At 32.4% G+C, this 23,441-nt stretch overlaps 1 protein-coding gene across 1 annotated transcript; it reads left to right on the forward strand.

The window, feature by feature from the left end:
* Positions 1-4,587: 4,587 nt before the first annotated feature.
* On the forward strand, positions 4,588-22,854 carry LOC136972643 (cholinesterase-like). The gene is made up of 12 exons (XM_067267246.1): positions 4,588-5,158; positions 7,597-7,740; positions 10,295-10,448; positions 10,537-10,722; positions 12,018-12,211; positions 12,296-12,467; positions 17,606-17,811; positions 17,924-18,053; positions 18,166-18,328; positions 18,414-18,740; positions 22,263-22,316; positions 22,390-22,854. The coding sequence occupies exons 1-12, from the start codon at positions 4,694-4,696 to the stop codon at positions 22,418-22,420; spliced, it is 2,226 nt and encodes a 741-aa protein (XP_067123347.1). The 5' UTR covers positions 4,588-4,693; the 3' UTR covers positions 22,421-22,854.
* The last annotated feature ends 587 nt before the right edge of the window (positions 22,855-23,441 follow it).

Here is a 23,441-nt window from a genome sequence, read left to right on the forward strand (position 1 = left end):
GTGTAGTTTAATATTAGCTACGGAATTGCAGAGAGGTTTATATAGAGGGCGCTATAAAATAAATATTTTATTATAATTCATTTGTGTCAATAAAACACGCCGAAAATTGAATGGGATGCGCATGTTTTAAAAAATTTCCCGAATATGGCAATTTTTAAAAATATTCCTTTTCTCCTTTGGCAATTTAAATTGCCTAAAACCAAAGACACATTCGTGTGCTTGGCAATATGTCTGCCTTCTCTCTCTCTCTCTCTCTCTCTCTCTCCCCCCTCTATATAATTTTTTTTTGTGGTTACTATGATAGTCTTTTTTCTATATTTATCGTGGATTTGACCAAGCCTAGAATGGGGGAGGCGGTTGTGCAGTAAGTGGACGGGACTCAATTTATCTGGGACACACCGCCCATGAAAAATTTCTGCATTCCTGGATTCCTCCGAGCGATAGACTGATCCACCTAAATCATCCGGCCATGTATCAACCTGTATCAAAGACGGTTAATATTCCGGTCACACTGAGGCTATTAATGGCGGCTATGGTTAGGAAGCCGTTAAGTTAGTTAACCGTGTTGTAGAAAGACCGACGTTATCCAAAGGCCGGCTTAATGTCTACAGGGCGGAAAGGACAAACGTGAAAGAAAAAGCATAAAACTCATTTTGACTGAATGCAACGTGTTCAATAATAAATACCTATAGCACTAGTTCTCGACCTTTTTCTGTATACCGATTTTCTTTTGCTATCAATAGTTTTTGAGGACGAACTCCCATATTAACGGAAAGCTATTCAAGACAAGGAGTACCCAAACCGTAATACACTACGGGTCACTAAATTTTCTCCGGGCCGAGGAAAAATCCTTAGCTTTCCCCTCTGGACAGTCCTGTCTGCGTTGTTTGCTCATATATATTTTATAATACCTTTGTAATATGTAATTACTTCTGATGTAAGTCTAATAAAACCTGTTCATTGTGATCCTGTAAGAAATCATTTGGCTGTCCGTGTATTAGCTAAAAACTGATCAATGAAAGTTTCACCAAATTTCTACATAACATATATCAATACCATAGTGTAGAGATCCTTGGGCGGCGATGTACTGTAAGATTAAAGATAGACTCTTATAAATTTCTCTTAAAATAATTCTTCTTTATGCGGACTGTTCTCTAAAAATGCCGTTGACATGTCATCCATTTCTACTATCCAGTGCTCTGACATAGGAGAAAAAATTGGGAACGTGAGATTGTGTTCTTTTAAGCGAACTGTTCTCTTCCGATGCTCTGTTAAGTGGACTCGACTGTATATTCATTATTATCATATTTCATGCTTTTAGTTATTTTAGTTTTGTTTGATTATATTACTGTATTTGCTGTATTCTATATATTCAACTATGCTTTAGTTATTTGATATATATGTTACAATAAAAACCCGTTTTTAGTGAAAACGCGTTTTAACTAGTTGAAACTAGTTTTTACTGGATGTTATTGTTAAAACTAGAATATGCTAGTCAAAATGAATTTGAGTTAAAACTAGTTTTAACTAGACAAAACGGGTTTTAACAAAATGGCTTAGTAAAAACTGTTTCGACCAAGGTCATTTAGCTAACACGTTCCTAAAGCGTATGATGAATTTCGTATCGCTTTAACCCTTTTCCCCGGTGGCCGAGCGGTCAAGGTTAGCAACCTGCCGCCCTGGGGGACCCGGGATCGAATCCGGACGGGTCAAAAAATCTTCAGGAATTTTTCGGGTGGTGGTGCATCCGGATATGTCGATCCCCGTCCCTCACCACCCGACCGCCCCATTGTGGGCCTGGCCGAACCCATAATGGGCTTTCTATAAGAGGCCCTCTTAGTGCCCGCAGGGCGGAGTTACAAAAAAAAAACCTTTTCCCCCGACATCTTTACGTTTATTTTGCGATCCCTCCTAAGGCAATATAGGTCAGTCAGGCGATATTATTTTAAAAGTTCACCAAAAATCAAATTACCATTATATCTATATGAAAAAAAATCACTTACATTTATTAATATCTTTAGTTTTAACTACGATATTTTTCAATGCATTTTATTAGAAAAATTTATAAGAAAAAAAAATAATATATATCAGAACTGACACATAAATTTGATAATTTGTAACATTTTGTGAAAATTAACATTGTCTAGTTACATAGTTGTTTGCTGGTACTGAGCCAGAAAGACGTAGAATATTGTTTTGTACAATTCGATATAACACTTATTCATGTATGTTTAGTCGTTGTGAAATTATCGCACATTATATCAAACATTTGTTTGAAATCAAAATTTTATACTGCTATCAACTAATATAATGAATTATTATACTTTATTCACTTCATATCGAACGAGATTATATCTGTTGTCAACAAATTTTACAAAAATCGATATTTACCAAAGTAACGATGAATCGGTACCCTCGAAGTTTTGCTTAAAAAGCCAGGGTACCCATCGATCGGTGCCTTCGGGGACAAAGGGTTAATTAATGTTAATAACACAGATGTGTGACCAATATTTTCAATAAATATCGTATTAAATAATACAAATGTTTTAATCCCAATCATCACTTCATTTATTTCCCCCAAACATATTTATGTAGCTAAAATTAGTTTTAACTAATGTTAAAAGTTAAAAAGTTAATGTTTGATTTTAGTTTTATCTAAAATCAAAACATGTACAGCAGTAAATTCTAGTTTTAACTAGACAAAACGGGTTTTAACAATGACATCCAGTAAAAACTAGTTTCAACTAGTTAAAACGCGTTTTCACTAAAAACGGGTTTTTACTGTAACATATACACTACTTTTCTTGTTTCTTACAAACTTCATTTACTTGTTATTTGTCGTGTTGTGTTTTAGTATTGCATATGTTATTCTTGGAGTGATTTTAGTTGTAGATAGTTATCTGTTGTTATTATTATTATTATTATTAACCTTTAAGCATGACCTTTGTGGCTTTCATGCCAAAAATCAATCAATCATCATCAATCAAATCAATCAATTATTCCTATTTTATTTGCATAACAATATTTATAAAAGCGACTAAACTTATTGTTGTTTTATGTATTTTATGCTGTTTTTTGTAGTTTTATTCTATGAAAGGAGGGTTTTTGTTGCCCGCAGAAGAATTACTGCTTCTCCGCATAACTTTTTGTAATAAATAAAACAAAAAATGATATATTTCCTAACGATTCAATCAAAAATATTGCCGTTTTTGATTGAGACAGAGCAAAGAAACAATTTACTAAAAATAATAATTTTTCCCATCTCTAATAGTAGCTAAAGGATCTGTTGTTAATCCACAGATGTAATAATAAATTAAATATTAAAATAATCCATCGTGTAGGATTATTTTAACACAGTATTTATAATTTAGTAAAACGTAAAAAAAAAAATCAATAATACAGTACTTACGTACTGTATTATTTTTTTTTTTTTTTTTTTTGTTATTTCTAGGAAGTAGGCTACGTTTATTTTCATTGTAAATATCTGAATACGCTACAGGCCTATGAGCACTATATGAAACAATTTCATAATTTTCCTTGAAAATTAAATAGGCTTATTTTAAATTATATATAATTCAAATGTATGTTAATATAATTACCCTGATGAAGTAAAAGTTAATCGTTAAAAATTACAGAAGCGATGCGATATTTCTTCACGAGTTCATTGAATCGGAAATAAGCTTATATTGAACGGTTGAATGGAAAGAAAATCTTTAAAAAATCATTAATAAACATACAAATTGAATATGATTCCATTTATATAATTTTTTCTACGTCTCCGATGACACATTTTATTGACATTGTTCATGTTTATTTATTTATTTTATTCTTCTTCCGATTATTTTTTGTACAGATTTTGCAACAAATCTTTTATTTTTAAAAGTTTTATTTGCGTCATAATTAATCAATGTATTTTTTGTGTGTGTTTAACGTATTATATTTAAAGTTAATTGTATTAATGTGAAATCATTAAATCAAAAATTTCGTAATTATTATTTCTTATTCGTAAAAACAAAAAAATAATAATAAATTAATTTTACAAAGAAAAAAAATTGATTAAATTATGGTTATTTCCTTAATAATAAAAGTATTTTTAAAAACGGGTCGTTAGTTATATTTATATTTTCTGAATGTAATCGGTTAGCCTTGATCGAAACGGAATTCCAACTGAACTAATGAAAATTCGCTAGTCAAGGACATTCGAGGAATAAATCCTTCCTTTATATACAAAGAAAGTAAACAAAAGAATTCGGCATTCGCCTTGCGTTAAGCACGAAACTATTTTTACATTAAGCAAATTAATTGCAAATGAACTGGACGGACAAACAAGTCGATTGTCTTTTAAATAATACACAACGGGAAAGTTACAATCGTCATCGAAAGATGGCGCAATGGATTAAATTAATTACGCATTAAAGTAAATTAATTGACGTTTTTGCCGTGTAATAATTGGTTTGTTTACTAGAAAACGAGAATCGAATCGATCCATTTCGTCGATTTTTTAAAAATTTTTAAATGTTTACCACGTACACTTTCGACCAATGAACGAAAGGTGCACGCGCGAGAGGCGTGAATCAACCTTTGGCCTCGATAACGTGCGTCCCTCTAGCGGGCAGGTAGAGAATTAGTTTTCAGTTGTGATAATGTAGTACTAGAAATTAGGCAGGTAAAGAAAGTATCTCGAGCGAAGTATATGAGATGTTTACGGTGTAATTTATCGGAAATGCGTTGGAATTACGGATGGCACGTGTTTGTGTGCCTGTTGACGGCGGCGGCGAGTCAAAGGTGGTGGGACAGGGAACCGACCCGCCAACCCAATTATTATCACTACGACGATCAATATAGAAACTGGAATTCACGTAACAGACCTTACGAAACGAGGGTTCGATACTATAGTGATGACTATTATCCGTATAAAGAGATGCAGGACAGTAGATGTGGAGAAGAGATACACGAATCCGTCGTCCGTACCGTGGAAACTGGACAAGGCGTGGTCGAAGGACGAGTTGTGTTTTTGTGCGACGGGCCCGACATCAGTTATCGAGATCGACCTCAACCTGGAAGTCGTCCGCAATTCGGTTCCAAATTTCACAAAAATGTCACGGTCTTTCTGGGTATTCCCTACGCTAAACCACCCGTCCGTGAGCTGAGGTTCGAAGTGAGTACAACACTCGTTAAAATCCGTTTAAATTAATTTACACGCTTTTCGTAATTCCAATTGTAATTTTGCTTTATCACTCGTACAATTAAAAAATTCCGAGAATAATTGATCGGAAGAAATAAATGGCTTAAAATACGCGCAGTCAGTCGTCTCTTATCGAATTTTTAAGATTTAAAACTAGTATCGAGCGGAAAAGGGTGTTAGAAATTATTTATATGCGTTAAACCCGGAGTTAGGCGATGCGGATCCTTAAAATCCAGACCCGCCCCTAGTTCGGTTTAATGCCCTTCCTTTAAAAATTTTCCTATACGGTTACGATTTGCGAATTTCGTTGGCTCGAATACATAAAATCCATCGGACTTCCGCCAGATGTATTTTCCTAAACTTCCGCTTAAAGAAAACTATTGTGTCATTTTGACCCGTACAAATATCGTTTTGTTTACGGTTATGAAGGAAATAACGAACGAACAGAACCATACACCATATCGTTCTCATACAATTAAATTCCAGTTCTATACATTGGTATTGTATTAATCTTTTGTTATACGATTGCTACTCGGATTATTTTCCAGTTCGTCTACGTTGTGTAATAACTATGACACCACTTATTTGTTGGCTTAATCTATAACTTCTTCAAATTATGTGTATTCATTGATATCGTTACAGACAAACTAACCTTTTGATCGTATCTCGTGTTCTAAAGATCATTTGTTTGTCGAATTCCAATTTTATTCGGATAACGGTGTAACAATCGCGACTGAATGTAAAGAAATTTAAAATGTCTACCTCAAAATTTAAATTAATAAAAGCAGAAATTATTACACCCGGGTCATTCGCACCCTTACAGATTCTCTACCTTTATCTAGACCAATAACCTGTTTCATCACTCAATTTATAAATTATGCCAGAATATGGTAATTAATTAGAATTCGCTTCGATTGACAAAATAAACCAATGGTTTTTAAAATTTTAAAAGACTTTAAACATCCATTTTAGGTTAAACGTGGGAAAAAAAATCGTCCGTGTTAGTTTTCTCCCGTCATTAAACTTCCTTTCCAGTTTTCATAAAGGTTATTAACGTCGGTGGGCCTCATGACATTATTTCGTTCGAAACTTTATCCTTATAAAATAATTACGAAATTTTATATTTGAATGTATTGCTTTTGGTAAAGTTTATTATAAATCTCTCTCCCCCTACAAAAATTATCCAGTCGTTATTTCGGTTACGAAGGAAATAAAGAACAAAACCACACACCTTACCAATAAATTGTGGTATTAACTAAAATCTTTTAAAAAATTGCGTGGCGGTTTAAAAGAGCGACTAAATTTTTAAAATAAATTTACGGTCAATTTATAGTTTAATGTATTTCGTTCTGCTACATTATCTTTGCAAAAAAAGTCTCTAAAAACAGACTTTTCCCGAGATAATCAGAATGGCTCGGTCCGTTTTTGACCTTTGCATCTCTTTATCGTTCTATCGAACCGGTTTCCTATCGTTTTCGCACATTTCCATCCATTTGCGGCCATTTCGTCCTGTCAAAAATAAGCGTTATTTCTCCAATCTGATTCTAAAAATACAACGCATTCACCCCGTAGAGACCACGCAGTAATACGCGTAATTAGTCGTATTTGCATTTCATGTGTCTCGTCGTTTATTGTTATAGTTCTCTACATTTAATATGGCCGCTTGTAGTAATAACTCTAGTAAATATTTTTAAGCAGAAAAATCACGCGTGACGGTTAGTGTCGTGCAGAAAACGAACGAGTAACGCCGAATATAACTTACGTTTACTGTATTACCCGCAGCAATAATGATTAGCTATTGTCCTAGATTCATATTAAATTGTATTATGATGGTAAATACGTTAGCGTCGCGTGTGGATTTATTTATCTGATGCCTGAAAAGTGTTAAGAATTCTAATTTAACTCGAATTTGATCCTCGATCGGAATACAAAACATTAAATACGAACTAATCCTTATTAATCGAATTTTAAATCCAAATACCATTTAAATATTTAAATCGATAACGTTAATCGGGCAGGGGCACAGAAGGCGCGTGTTGTAAACAAATAAAAAAAATTAAAAAGTACAGGAGAAAGGCTTGAATGTGACAAATGCACTTAAACACGTGTATATACTATATGTGTTTTTGATTTTAATTACACTACGTATATACTTGTTAAATGAGGACCGATTATCATTTGCTGTCTGGCAATTTCTAATTGTGTATAAAATAAATAAATAAAACTAACAATACTTCACATTTGTGTAGACATAATCAAACACTATATAAGATCATTTAAATATGTATCCCTTAAAATTATTTTTTGATAAAATATTTAACTGGTATTTATACTTTGTTCTAAATAATATCTTTTACCTGTAGAAAAGTTTAACAATTATTAAATACTTGATATGTTTAAAATGTTTTCAGCATCCGAAACATCCGGATCCTTGGGGTAATTTGAAAACTTTAAGGTACAGGCCACCTTGTCCGCAACCCGAGGATATTGAACTTACTAAAGTTGCGGGAGAACCCGACGAAGACTGTCTATATTTAAATGTTTTTTCCCCATTTGTAAGTATTTTTCCACTTAATATTTATTTATATAAAGTCACCAAGAACATTTTGAAAATGATGAAGAAATATGTAATAGTTCTTACAATAAGTATGGACAATATATATTGTGATTGTAATAATATATTTTGATAAATCATATTTTTTTGCTTTTAAAACTTATAATATAAAAATAGTGATAAAAAGTTATTTATTTTATGGTAATTTTGTGATCTAGATTTTATAATTAAGCAATTTAATGATTTTAGATTTTTCATTTGTAAATAGGTCCATTAGACAAATTTAAGATTTTACTGAGAGATAGTCATTTAGTATTTTTCCCAATCATCCAAGACAAATTTTAGATTATAGTCATGAAATATCCTGCAGACAAAACCAATATATAATGTGTTTTGTGGGGAAAAGAATTATCTTTATCTTACAGTTATTTTATTATCATTATTATCATAACATTTGAGATAAAAATTCAAAATGTGATATAGAAAACAATGTAGTTATTTAATATAGCTTTAATTGCTTATAGGAAATTAATTGGATAACCAACCAAAATACAGTATATTGCCTTCAAACTTGTAGATACAATAAAAAATAATTTTATTATAAGGAAAACTATCTATTCATAAACAAAAAATATGATTTTTAGAAGAGAAATGAATATCATTTCTCTTCTAAAAATCATATTTTTTGTTTTTACAGTCTTCCAAAATGAATGCTATCATTTTAAATTACTGTAAATTATTATCTGAGAAGTATATGACGTACGCAAATCAATAGATTAATTGTCTGAAGTTTCATCTCCTATCTGCATTCAAACATATTGTTGTCTACTACCTTTAGGAAGCACTATAAATAAAAATGGCGACTCCGCAATAGAGAAGGCATTTTGTGTTCTGCAGTTCGCAAAGTCGGAATCGCTTATCATTCGTCATTATGCAACACCGGTAATCTACAAGAGCTGTAGAATTGTGGCTGCCGTGGGAGGAGTAAGAATGGATACGCTGTAGCAAGTGTAGGAAGAATTTGAGTATCGGTTGAATGTGACATGAGATGCACACGTTGAGAAATTCCGATGGGAAAATGTGAAACTTGGACAGTTTTTTAATGTTTTAATGTAAATTACAACATCCTCAGATAATAAGCAATATATTTACAATAATTTAAAATGATAGCATTCTTTTTGGAAGACCCTGTATGACTTCATATAAGTGTTATAGCTAATTATTATTGTCACCATAGTGCTCTGCCTAATACAACAATCTTTTTACTAGCAAGCATTACTGTTTGGGAATCTGTTTTGAGTCATTCTTTTAAGTATTTATATAATGTTATTAGTCCATTTGAAGTATTTTTCTTCTTTCATTATGTTTTTCTTCTAGAATATGATTTACAATGTAATCATTTCTCATTTCATGTGCAAATTTTTTACCTTTTATCATGTTAAAAATGAATGTATGAAAATGATTCATATTAACATTTTAATTTCTAGGTATAACTAATATAATATGGTTTTAATATTACCTTTCCTTTTTGTCAAATTTTAACTTCTTGTTTTTATTTACTGTTTTAATACTTCAAATTGACAAATAAAACAACTAATGAAGTCTTTGTTTTTCATATTATTAAATTAATAGTTTGAAATATACAGATTTTGAAAATACTGTACAGTACTGGACCAAATATCCAGAAACTTGGGATCAGAAATGGTATAGATTTCTGGATTTTTCTTTCTGGACACAGCTAAATATATACACTTAAAATATAAAATAAATGATGGAAAGTAAAGAAGAAAGTTGTAATTAATATACTATATGCCAGCAGTCATACTGGAAGTGGCATCACGCAATGCATATTCCACACAAACCAAAACAAAGTGGTTGTGTGGTGAACTACAGTTGTACTATAACTCGCCAAATTCACAACTAGCCAGTTTCAAAAATAGTCGGTTGTTGATAGGAGAGTAAACTCTTAGATATTGTAAATACATATATATAAGCTTTCAATTCTTTTTCCTATACTTATTTCATTTTTTCTTAATTTATAAAAGTTATTCTGGTTATGCTACTGTTACTAATTAATACTGTTTTTATTTACTATCCATTGTTCTTAGAGTTTATTTTTATAGAAAGCAGTCTTATTTAATATAATTTACACTTTTTTCATACATATATTTTCTAAAAACATTGCAATTTTTTGTCCAATGTTTTATCGTTTGCATTTCATCCTATCGATAGGAGGAAATGCAAATGATAGAATACTTTATCCGATTTCTATTTCTTCTTTAGTCTTTAAAGGTTCCCTTATCATTCTATTCTCTAACATCCTTATAAAACCTAAAGACATAAATATCTATATTCAAAGCAGAATTTTAATTGTGATCTGTCAAACAGGTCTTAACAAACTGTTTTTATATTGGAAGAGTTTGTTGATTTGTAAGGTATCATTTTTAAAATTATAGTATTGTAATTATTGTAAATTTATTAAATATTCTATAATTCCATTTGATATGAATGTATGTTTGATATTGATTTTATTTGTTTTATTTAATTTTCTAAAGGTTGAAAACTTTCACCAGCAAAAATATGCAGTAATGATATATATTCACGGCGGTTTTTGGGAAAAAGGTAGCGCCAACACTTTTCCCGCTCACATTTTAGCTGCTTCCCAAGAAGTTGTTGTAGTTACATTTAATTACCGTCTAGGACCATTAGGTAAATGCGGGCAAGTATTTGATTAAAATTAAAAAGTACCGAAATATTAAGTTATTTATTTGATATATATTGTGATATATTTTCCTAGGCTTTTTTGCCACAGCAAACAGATCAGCACCTGGAAACTATGGAATACTTGACCAGGCTAAAGTTATAAATTGGGTATATGAAAATATAGAAAAATTTAATGGTGATCCCCAGAGGATAACTCTTTTTGGCTCTGGTGCGGGAGCTGCCAGTGCAGGAATTCATATGTTTTCTAAAGACACCAGTGGTATGTAAACTTAATGACATTTGAAATTTTATAAATATAAATATTTTAATGTTTAAAAAAATATAAGAATTATAAAAGACAAAAACAGTATAGGCCTATATAAGGAGTTTAAAGTGACACGCCACATGGAAAAATTTCCTCAGCATAGAATATTTTGATAATATTTCAACAAATTGATATTATTTTTACTTGTCTTATTGTAAGCAAAAATGATGGAACTTATAAAATAAGTTTATTATTAATTAAGAAAATATTAAAAATAAACACTTTCCTCTTTCATTAGTGAAAGTAATTATATGTTTCAAATTTTGGGTTAATGTTACCTATGGTTCCAAAATGGTGACTCGTCTCTGATTCAGCAAATAGAAGAAACAATGGGGACACACGTTCTAACCTAACCTAACCTATTCTAATAAATTACCATAATTATTAGAATAGGTTAGGTTAGGTTAGAATGTGCGTCCCCACTGTTTCTTTTCTCCTGTTTGCTGGAATCAGAGACAAGCTGCCATTTTGGAACCATAGGTAACATTAACCAAATTTTGTATATAAAAATATACTAACATTTCAAAAATTAAACTAAATAACAACATTAAATTAAAATTAAATTAGACAAAATACATTTATTAATAATTAAACTTTTTCAGACATATAAATGAACTTGGAAACTAATGCAATGTTAAGTACTAGCAGTAATCAGTAATCAACTGAAAAAATAAGTTTTACAATAAACTAATCATGAATGAAAGATTTACAAATTTTCATGTGATGCAAAATACCAGTAGTGGCTCATGGACCCAAGTAGTGGAGCCAAGTTAAAAAAGTTTTTTGGATTAATAATAGAAAATCAGAATTTTAATGTAAACAATAAAGCATAAATGTGCCTATCTTTTATGATTTATTTATTTGTCTATACGAAATTGTTGTTTATTTATTTATATATGAAAGTTATGAATAGCATCACAATGATAAATTCAAAATATATATGTATAGTAAGCACTGGCATTGATAATTTAGTAAAATAAACAGTAATGAAAACTCACAATGTTTGAGAGGCATTTAAAATCAGAACAAATGCAATAAATAAAATTTGATTAGCCATCTAGAAATATTATTTACATGCAAAATGTTTTGAAGGTTGCAGTCCCTGAAAACATAAAAAATGCCAATTGATCAGCCTATTCTAAATTTTTTAGACAGAATGAATTATTTTTTTTATCATTAATAAAGCTATTGTTTTGATAATTTTATCAATAAGATCAAACTCACAATATTGTACTTTTTCTAATTTGCAGAATTAGTGAAAGGCGTAATTGCTCAAAGTGGAGCTGCAGTTGCAGACTGGGCAGTTATAAGTGATCCCGAATTTTTACGTAACAATAGTATTTTATATGGTATAGAATTGGGATGCGATACTCGTTCGTCAGAAAATCTGCTCAATTGTCTCCGTAAACGCACTTTCAAAGAATTAGTAAATTCAAAAGTAAAAGTAAATATCAATGTTTTATTTTAAATTTAAAAATAATTATATATTACATCTTTAATAAATTTATTGCTTCTTTTGTTTGTTTAGCGTCAAGTTGGATGGGTTACTTGGGCTCCGGTTGTTGATGGATATACAAGGGATAAAGACAGAGTACTTCCGGACACACCAGAGAATCTTTTAAAATACCGCAACTTTAATCTCAGACCTAATTTTGCATATATGACAGGTGTCACTCGTGATGAAGCTGTGACTATGATATGTAAGTTTGTTTTATATATTAACTCACGAATCGCTTCACTTTTTCAGCAACATTTAAAGCTGTGTGTGGCAGCATCTATTACGATATTTAATTTAAAAAACCTTTTTGTAATTTTAATTATTATCAAATAGCAAAAGGCTTAATTTTGAGGTTAGGGATGAGTCTTATAAAAATTGTAAGTGCTAATAATAAGTGAAATCATTGTTAAGTTCAACCCTACTCGAGATATGGCACACAACCCCTCCCTATCTCCCCACCCCTTAACCTTTAACCACCAAAATTTAATAGCATCAATTCTCTTAATACACAAACCTTCTTGCAAAATTTCAGAAATTTTCAACAAAAAGCCCAGGAGTTATTAAGCTTCAAATAGGGTATCAAAATTGTGTCACGTGCATGCGTGCACACACACACACACACACACACACACACCCATACATGCAGAAAAAAACACCCAAATTTTTTGCATTTCTTGATGTTTCAAGGTCCCGAGTCCAAAAGTGTAAAAATCTTTGGGGTCATTTTTTGACTGATCACCATACTTTCTCTCTGTTATATATAACAGCCGGAAAAGTAAAAATACTGTAATAGTAAATTTACGATGTTTACATAATATTAATAATACTGCTTAAATCTGTAATTTATTATTATTGCTTTTTTTAACTGATTCAAAATCATCAATTATTTTCATTATTAGATCTTTGATATAATCAGAAAAACTGTTTTGAAATTTTTAATTTTGATCAAATTCTAATAAATCTGATTAAAATAACTAAATCTTATTATTTTTAACAAGTAATAACATAAGTATTTTCCAAATAATAATCATAATTCAAGTCAAGAAATATTCCACTTATAATATTTTTGAAAACTTTTCACTAAAAATTCTCAATAAGAATATTAAGATATAAATGCTTATCATACAAATCTCATAGGGATATAATTATGCATTTTCATAATTATTAGTAAGGTTGCGGCTGAAGTTTTCATCCCTAAAATGTGAAATGTCGAACGTTGCTATCTTGTATCTGGTACGCTCGACGTTCACATTTTACGGATGAAAATTTCAGTCACAGCCAAATTTTTATGCTGGAATTTTAAGACGTAACATGCTTGTGAATTTAGTTTTTCAGTTTACAATAATACATGAATATACATAAAGTTTTATTAGACATTTCTGATACATAACTAAAATATAATATAAAATATAATCATTTGCATAATCGTAACATCAATATAATCATAAATTTCCATTTCCTGAAATATCAATTTATGTATTATATTGTGACATTGGCAAAATTAACCAGAGGATGCTGTTTCCATTTGCATTTTATTGCGGAGGTGGAGCCTCAAAGAAAAGGTCGTCTCCGTGTTTGAGAATTCTTATTTTGGTCTGTCGCTGGTAAACAACAGAAAAGAAATTGAAAACAACAATTTTTTCTGTGTATATTTGTGATATTTTTGTATATTTAAAAAGAAAAAAAGAATTATTATACTCTGCTCCTTACCGACACCGGCTATTATAACTATAACTTCAAAAAACGAACCTGTTACCGGTGTAAATCTTCTTATGAGCGTCTGGCTAACGTTTTCGAACCTAAAACAGTTCTTCTTCAGGCGAAGATGGAATAATTTAAAAGATAGAATAGAACGTTTCAAATCGAACCGCTTCGTCCAATTCCGTCATGGCTGACATGCGCTGTAGTGTCGGGATGTTGGTTATCGTTTATGCGTGTCTAAAAGGATTTGCCAGGTCGATGAAATGTCGATCTCTTCTTTTTGGTTGATGCAGATATTATTACAGCTCGTTTTATATATAGCGACCGCTTCTAACCATTTTATATGTTCCGGGTGGGGCGTCGTTACGATGATTTTAGCCTTATCCAGTTCCGCGTTGATATCTTGATCAGACGCGTATATACTTAGCGCCGTGTTGAGTTTCCGGTGTTGTAGGTCGGCTTGGTGTTCTTTTAATCTGGTCTTTAACGAGCGCTTAGTGGAACCGATGTAAACGAGCTCCCTTTGCCATCTGTTGTCCCTTAGGGGGATAGAGTACACTCCGTACATTCTGTTGGGATCCGGAGGGTCTTTGCAATTTTTTAGGATTTCGGCTATTGTGGGGCCTCTTCGATATGCTATCTGCATCTGCTGTTTTTTGGCTATTTCTCCATATACTTTACAAACGTATGGGTTGTATGTGATAGGAAGCCTTGGTTGCAAAACGTATGGGTTTTGCAATATACTTTACAAACATATAGCGGCCTTTGTACAAACTGTCAACAACAACCCGTATGGCTTGGTCATAGAAGTAGAGCAGATAAGCAGCACGGAGGCCCATTTTCTAGACATCGCCATCAGGATAGAAGCGTCTACGATCCAAACGTCCGTCTACAGAAAACCGACGGCAACACCAATATACATACCTAAGGGTTCCTGCGACCCGTTCTCGTATAAAGCGGCCGCTTTCAAAACCTTAGTAAGAAGGGCAACCTCGTACTCCTCCACTAAGAAAGCGCTAGACAAAGAACTGGCATATCTTAAAAAGGTCGCAACGGACCACGGGTACCCTTCCCTAATACGGCGTATAACCAGGCAACATCACCAAGGAAGCACATCCGCTGGACAAGCAAACGGTAGCGCTAACAAAAAAGATTTAACAAGGCTTCCTATCACATACAGCCCATACGTTTGTAAAGTATATGGAGAAATAGCCAAAAAACAGCAGATGCAGATAGCATATCGAAGAGGCCCCACAATAGCCGAAATCCTAAAAAATTGCAAAGACCCTCCGGATCCCAACAGAATGTACGAAGTGTACTCTATCCCCCTAAGGGACAACAGATGGCAAAGGGAGCTCGTTTACATCGGTTCCACTAAGCGCTTGTTAAAGACCATGTAGGGTTTGGAATCGCCTAGGCGTGCGATTTCCACCCTGTTTTGTTATAACGAACTTTCATAACAGAAAAGCCGTTAGGATCGGCCGTTAGAAACGACCGTGAGAAGATCCGTTGTGTTTCAAATCGACGACAAACAGACGATTGGCCGGCGGAAAGTGACCGTTGTCGGCCGTTGTGGAAACTTTCAAGTTTGATTGGCGGACGATTCGAACGTTGAGACTATTTAAGCCGTAGTTTCGGCGGGAACGGAGGTGGTATCGTATTGGGCTCGTATCGTGAGATCGTATCGTAAGTTCGTATCGGGATCGGCTGGATTCGTATCGGGAAAATCGGATCGGATCGGATCGGCGTTATCGAAGTGCTAACTAACTCTCTCGTCGGACGTTACGGAAATCTGGATAAAGTAGTCTCCAGTGGTTTAGTACGAACTTGTTCCTGACTCGGAGGTGTTATTAATTACAAGTCTGTTTGATCGTAAGGAGTTCTTTCGACGAATTTGTACGGGAATAGTCGGTTGTTGTTCAGACTAGTGTTTGTGCATAATTAATTGTATCTCTAAATTGGATTATTTTGTACATTTACTGTAAATATAAATTTTGTGTTTTTCGTCAAACCGACTGAGTGGTTATTTTGAACATTACTGACCAAATTAAAAGAACACCAAGCCGACCTACAACACCGGAAACTGAACACGGCGCTAAGTATATACGCGTCTGATCAAGATATCAACGCGGAACTGGATAAGGCTAAAATCATCGTAACGACGCCCCACCCGGAACATATAAAATGGTTAGAAGCGGTCGCTATATATAAAACGAGCTGTAATAATATCTGCATCAACCAAAAAGAAGAGATCGACATTTCATCGACCTGGCAAATCCTTTTAGACACGCATAAACGATAACCAACATCCCGACACTACAGCGCATGTCAGCCATGACGGAATTGGACGAAGCGGTTCGATTTGAAACGTTCTATTCTATCTTTTAAATTATTCCATCTTCGCCTGAAGAAGAACTGTTTTAGGTTCGAAAACGTTAGCCAGACGCTCATAAGAAGATTTACACCGGTAACAGGTTCGTTTTTTGAAGTTATAGAATTATTATAGTTATCATATTTTTAAAAATATTCTTATTAGGAAATTGTTTTTCTAAGTTTATAATTAATTAGTCATTGAAGTAATTTTATATTTGTGTATAAATGTATTATTTAGTAAGTTTCATAAATTATTTTCACATAACCAAATTTTACTAGCAGCCCTAAAGAGTTTCAGTACCAATATACTTAGTATATATCAGTAAAAATGGGTTTTTGGGTTGACAGATGTATTATTATTTTAACTTCAATTTACAAAGAGTTTTTCTAGAACAGTGTTTCCCAAAGTGTGGTACGCGTACCCCCAGGGGTACGGGAAGAGTTTAGTGGGGCACGCTGCACCGTGCTTCGGCTGTTCCTCGTCAACAAGCAGTTTACTTTTTTCAATTACAAACATAGAAAAATAATAAAAAACTTTGTTACTTCTTAGCGGTTTCGCCGGGTGCTGTGATTCTGTGTATTCCTCCACGCTATGGCCAAGATGACAGTGTCACACAAAAACCTCCAGTATCTACACATTGAATTGTTACAATGTGCGCGTGTGTATTTTTAGCTTTTGTGCGATTTTTCTAACAGGAAAGGTTTGTTATGTGCTTTAGTATTAATAAAAAGCTAAAAATGCCGAATAAACCAATTTTTCTGTAGCTAGTTACTACAACTAACAATTCTTAGCAGAGACTTACTTTGACAGTACTTCTAGAAAGCCGAAAATGAGACCTAAAGTCCATATCGCTATATCTAGGAACAATATTTTCCACATAGTCTTCTATTTTGGCTTTTTCGATTTTTCAATTGCAGCAGCATATAAAAATGGAATATCCTCGTTATCTTTGGTTTTTGATTTAAATATGCAATTTTTTTGACGAGGGGTACTCAGCATTAAGAAAATTATACATAGGGTACACAGATGTCAAAAATTTGAGAAACACTGTTCTAGAACATATTGTGCCCTTAAGTTGGAAAAAATGTATATTTCTAAAATGAGTGGAAATATTTAGAAAAAGAAAGTTTACAATGGTTATTTTGTCACATTAATGATTATATAATTTGTTTTCTTACTGATAAATTGAGTTATTTATTACAAAATTTAAATATTATTTTTTAATGTATTCTATTCTATTAAATTTTATAATCTTTTATTAACAGTGAAAGACAAAGAATTGTACCATTTAAATGGAGAAATAACAGAAATCTATTTTAAGAAACAAATTCAAATGTTTGCTGAAAAATATAATTATACTCTTTTTCCGGAAGCTCTTTATAATGCCATTGAATTCATGTATTTACCATGGTCAGATGCTTGGCATACAATTTCAAAAAACAAAACTTTACTCAGAGAATGTTATATTAATGTGAGTATAAAAAGATAATGTATTTCAAAATCTTATTTTTAAGAAAAAGAAATTAACATCATTAAATTAACAAAAAAATATAATAATTCTATATTTTTATAATTTTTCTCAGATGCTTTCGGATGCATATTACAAGGCACCAAATGATAAAATGATAAAATTATTACGTAATAATGGTATAAAAACATATATGTATGTTCTTAATTATACTGCAGAAGGTCTGCATAAACCAAAATGGCATGGTAAGCATTTCTCTTCTTAAATACCGAACAAATGCAATGAAAGTATTTTCAATTAAAAAATAAAATAACAATGCTAACAAAGTTTAAAAATTATTATTATTATTATTATTAGGCATACCTCATGATTCAGAATATATATTTATTACTGGTGCACCTTTTATGGATCCACAATTCTATCCATATTACTTGAAATTAAATGAAGCAAACTGGACTGAAGCTGACCGTAACATGAGTCAATTCTTCATGGAAGCGTGGGCTAATTTTGCCAAATATGGGTATGTTAAATGTTCTTAATTTTCAATAATTTATATTTTCTTATTCTGATATCTTTAAATTACAAATTGAAATATTTTATTTTAGTAATCCTACACCAAAATCCATCCTAAATGCAATAGTTTGGGATCCAATTGATCCAGAGAATGCAGAAAAGCTTCAATATCTCTCCATCAATACAACTAATATGACTAGTGTTATGTTGGAGAATTACAAACAAAGAGAAAGCCAGTTTTGGAACTTTTACATTCCCAGATTAATACAAAAAATTACCCCAACTTGGCCCCCGACATTAGAACCTATGGCAGAAGAACTTCGAATTTATCAAGCTTCATTATGGGGAGTAGTAGCATTAGCAGGATTATTTCTTCTTCTTACCCTAACATTTTGTTTTCTATTTTGCTGCAGAAAAAGGTGAATATATATATACTTTTGCTATATTGCTTGTTTTCAATATTTTTCTATTATTTTTAGTTTTAACCAAACAGAAATAAGCTAATAGTTCCTTTCTTTAGTTCAAGTTTCTTTTATTAAATAATAATCTTTTTATCGCACTGAACAAATGTTTTTGTCAGTTGGTGTTGTTTTTAGATTAGCGCACAGAATAATTCAGAAGAATAAATAAAAAATTAACTGCCAATGAATGATAATGAGATAAATTCAAATAAAATATTCTAATATATCAACTTAATCTCAATACCACTTAAAATATATTACAGGGTGACAGTAATTAACCCATACAAGTTTTTTGCATTGTAAATTTATTAAAGAAATGAAAATTAGTGTGAGCCCGTAGGCCTATCTATGCGCCTGAGCAGAGGAATGAGAGAATTTAACGCAAAATTACGACTTTGTAAATTAATTTCTTAATGCAATTGTTAGAAAAAACATTGCACTAGAATGGATCGAATGATGTTCTCTATAAACTAATGGAGAGGAATTTTAACAAGATGTCAAAAAGAAAACATCTCATTGTGAAAGAGGGACAGCTGCAATCAAACGTCATCGAAGTCAACGGAAGAAACCCATGCTTGCACCTGGGAATTAACCTTCAACATGTCAATAGTCGATCACATGATCATTTTCTCAGGCACCAGGCATAAAAGGTGCAGACACTGAAGTTCTGGGCACGATCGTCCCATACGAAGTCCGAAGGAAGGCGAATAAATTAATTAGTGCTCAGAGTAATTGACGACTGGGTGCCAAGTTCAGCAGACCTCCACAAACAGACTGTCCCGGCCCATGCAAGTCAACGAAAAGAAGACTTGCCATGCAATCACCAATCTTCTCCAAATTCTTCTCTCTCCAATTGAACGAACATCATTTAATTTGACCAACAAATATTGAGGTAGCTATAAATTCTTGTAAACTCTCTCTCAGTGGAAGTAGCAACAAAGCTAGATCATTAGGTCAGCATGCAAGCAGAGTAGAAACTTTCATCAATCCACTCCATAGGAGTGTATATGCAACCTCATTTAACTGCATCTAATCTTAGCAATAAATCTCACATAAACCTGTAACTGGCATAAGTACAAAAATTTGTCCGAGCAAACATTTCGGATCCCTCCTGGGTCCTTCTTCAAGCTACAAATTGTCTGTAACAATTAATCAGAATGAAGACCAGCCGTTTAGAACAAAATTCGAAAACAAAGAAATCACATGCATATTAGGTTTCGTAAACTAAAGTCATTATGTAATGTCCGACTTCTTATAAAAAACAGTTTCTGTATTTTTTACAAATAAAATTGGTCTCAGAAGGTTGACTGGTGAAGAAAAATGTGTGTTGTTATTTCCTAAAATTTTTTAATATGCACACTAATCCTTTAGTGTAGAACAGGCATTCATTCATCTTTTTGGAACAGGGCTTGCCAAGCTAAAGAGAGGGTGATTTCATCCTGGGAATTGATGGGTGAAGATGTGTTCTAGGCTTTGAAGATCTCAATCTATTCCAACCGTTTGAGGTGGTCTACCTACAAGGTTGTAATAATAAGCTTGGCATTTGAGAAGTCTGCCGAGATCTCCAGATCAGATGCATAAATAGATAATGACGTGGAACACCTGTTGGGTTGGATGTCCCGTTGGTATATATTGGAGCCACGAAGCGTGCAGTTGGAATCAGATGGAAAGAACACCAAGTCCCTGCCACATCTGTGGTCTTTGAGAGGCACTGTGTAGACCCCAGGTAGTTTATCTTTGCTAGACTTGTCCTTTTCATTGCATAGTAGATGAAACATAGAAGGGCATCTTCTGAATGCTATGCGCACTCCTTGTTGTTTTGCGATTTTTTGATATAAGGATGTCAAGATTGGGTTGTAGGCAATTGGGATTATGCATTGTTCTTGTTCTACATTATCTCCCATATGTGGAGGAGGAGGGAGTTCCCCTTTGAATTGCTGTGATAATTTCTGCACAAGCCATGTGTGTAGAGCAGTGCATATGGGCTCTTTTAACAAATGCCCTAAATGCCACTAATTTCTATCGGAATGGGTCGCACGAGTCCACCGGAATATAAGTCGGTGAATATAGTCACATGGCTTGCACCTCTATTTACCGCAAGCCATGTGACTATCTGACTTGAACCACTCCTGAGTCTTCTTTGCCCTGTGTGTCAGTGCCGAGTCCTGCTGAAATGTCCATTTCGCACCACCAAAATGCTGCTGAGCCCACGAAAGTACCACGGCCTCAAGAATGTCACGACAGTACACGTCTTGATTAATTTTGGCTCCTTGATTGACAAAAACAAGGGGTGTCTTGCACAAATTCTGCCCCAAACCACGGACATTGGATTTTGGTGATGTTTGATGATGGCTGAGCATCCGGGAGCCTCCGCGGACCAGTTCCTGTCATTTTGATGGTTATGCACCTGTTGTACAGAGAAAAGCTTCTCATCTGTGAAGAGAATGCGCTCCGATTTACGGCATCTTTGGAAGTCACATGCACTTGTTTTCATCAGTGAGGAGCTGAACCTTTTGGAACTCGTAGGGCTTGAGTCCAAGTTCCTTTTTCACCATTAACTGCACCGGTTTGCAATTGATTCTGATCTCACAAGCAATTTTTCTCATGGAGACCTTTGCATGTCGGTCAGCTCGCTTTTTGATGATCTTGCAGTTCCTAGACACGTTGACGGTGCACTTTCTTCCACGTCCGGGACAGTCATCATTGTGGCCAAGCTCCTTGAATCGCCAAACTGCATCCAAGACTCTCATTTTGGGAACACCGAACAAACAAACAATTTCACATTGACACTTTCCTTGCCAGAATAGCTCCAAAATTGCATGTTTGCTCTACATCCTTAAAAAATAAAGAACTAACCCTTATTACACCGAAAGCACATCTACAAGGGCAGGAAATCACAGAGAATTAAACAGAATTAAACACAACAGTATGTAAATTGGTGACTGTAAAAAGTTCAGGTGCAGCATTGCTACAAACTTTGTACAGGTTAATTATTGTCACCCTGTAAAAACAAATTTGGCATTATAAGCATACAAAATAATCACAATAGAGCATCGATTATCTGACTTGATTGGGGTTGGTCGGATAACCGAAAAGTATGAAAAAATACATTATTAGTATAGTGTATTAGGCCTGGTTTAAATACTAGTCTCCCTTTCATGGTCGAGCCAGTGCTGCCAGCTAAAACATGCAAAAATTTAACAAAAATAATACTAAAGTAGCCAAGACATAACCAAATATTGTAGCGCCACATCACTAGCGGACATTTGAATTTACCGACTAGAACGCGGTCGGTTAATCGGGGGTCGGATAATCGATGCTCTACTGTATCATTATTAATATATAAATAACGGATGTTCCTTATATGAAAGCAATACATTTCCAATTTCTTGAATTATCATTCTATAATTATTATTTATATTATTATTGAAATTAATGCAAAAATTAGAAGTAATTTTTATGTATATTGACATTTTTTAGTGCTAAACCATATGATGATATAGATGACACAATTGATTCTAGTAAAAATTTAAAGTAAGTAAGAATATTTTTATTATACTTAAATTTTAAAATAATAATAAATTAATAAAAATAATTTTTGTTCTAGTTTGAATATGAATATGAATACAGCTGTTTAATTTTGTATGAAAGAAAAAGCTATGAAAGTGGGAAGAATATTTTGCTTATACATTTTGGTCACAAATATTTTATTATATTTAATATGTTTAAATAAATTTATTTGAAATCAAACAATATATATCATAGTTTGAATTTAAAAATTCTAATCTATGGTATTGATATTATTATTATTTCTTAATTATTTTAAATAATTTTTTGTTATTCAAATTATGTGTAATTGAGGAATAATCTAAAAGTGATCAGTGAAAGAAAATGATAAGATATTAATTGATAAGACGACTACTCTACTATTCAACTTTTATTATTTCCTGTTACTAATAAATATTTCCTGTTAAGATAATTTCTTCTAATAAGATTTTTCTATAACTAAAACAAGTTATAATTTTTTACATTCATATACACTTAAAACTTTGTTTCCATTAATATTTCATTACTTATATAAAAATACAAACTTTAATAGTTTCATTTTTCTATTCCTCATTTTTATATATTCATAAAAACATATTTCATTCTCAAAATATATATTTCAACTTTCAAGTAATTCAGTAAATTATTACTGGAATATTTTCTAAATAGAATTTTTATAATAAATTTGCCCTGATAATTTTCTCTAATGCTTTCATTAGATAGAATGTTACTATAAACAAATATTGCATGTTACAGAAAATTGGTAAGAATTTTTTATGTTTGATAAACATTGAAGAAATCATTGCTAAAGAGTTTTCTTCTTCATAAATTTATATCAATAAAACAGAGTTCAGAAAAGTTTTTAATAAATTTTTTAATTAAAGAGTATAGCTGCTTTCATTTAACAAACAAAAAAAAAAAGTAGCTAAACAGAAGTTTTACATACAATGAAAATGTATGTAAAAAAACTTGAATTTGTATGAATTTTTATCTTAGTTAAAGTTCAGCAAATATATATAAATAGAGTAAACTCTCAATAATTCAAACTTCTTTAACTCAAATTTTATTTTTGTCTTACTTAACTTCCTTAGAATTCATTCTGTGTTTCTTTAA

Source organism: Centruroides vittatus, unplaced genomic scaffold (genome assembly GCF_030686945.1).
Source record: "Centruroides vittatus isolate TY-2023 unplaced genomic scaffold, ASM3068694v2 contig_1057, whole genome shotgun sequence".
Lineage (NCBI taxonomy): Eukaryota > Metazoa > Arthropoda > Arachnida > Scorpiones > Buthidae > Centruroides > Centruroides vittatus.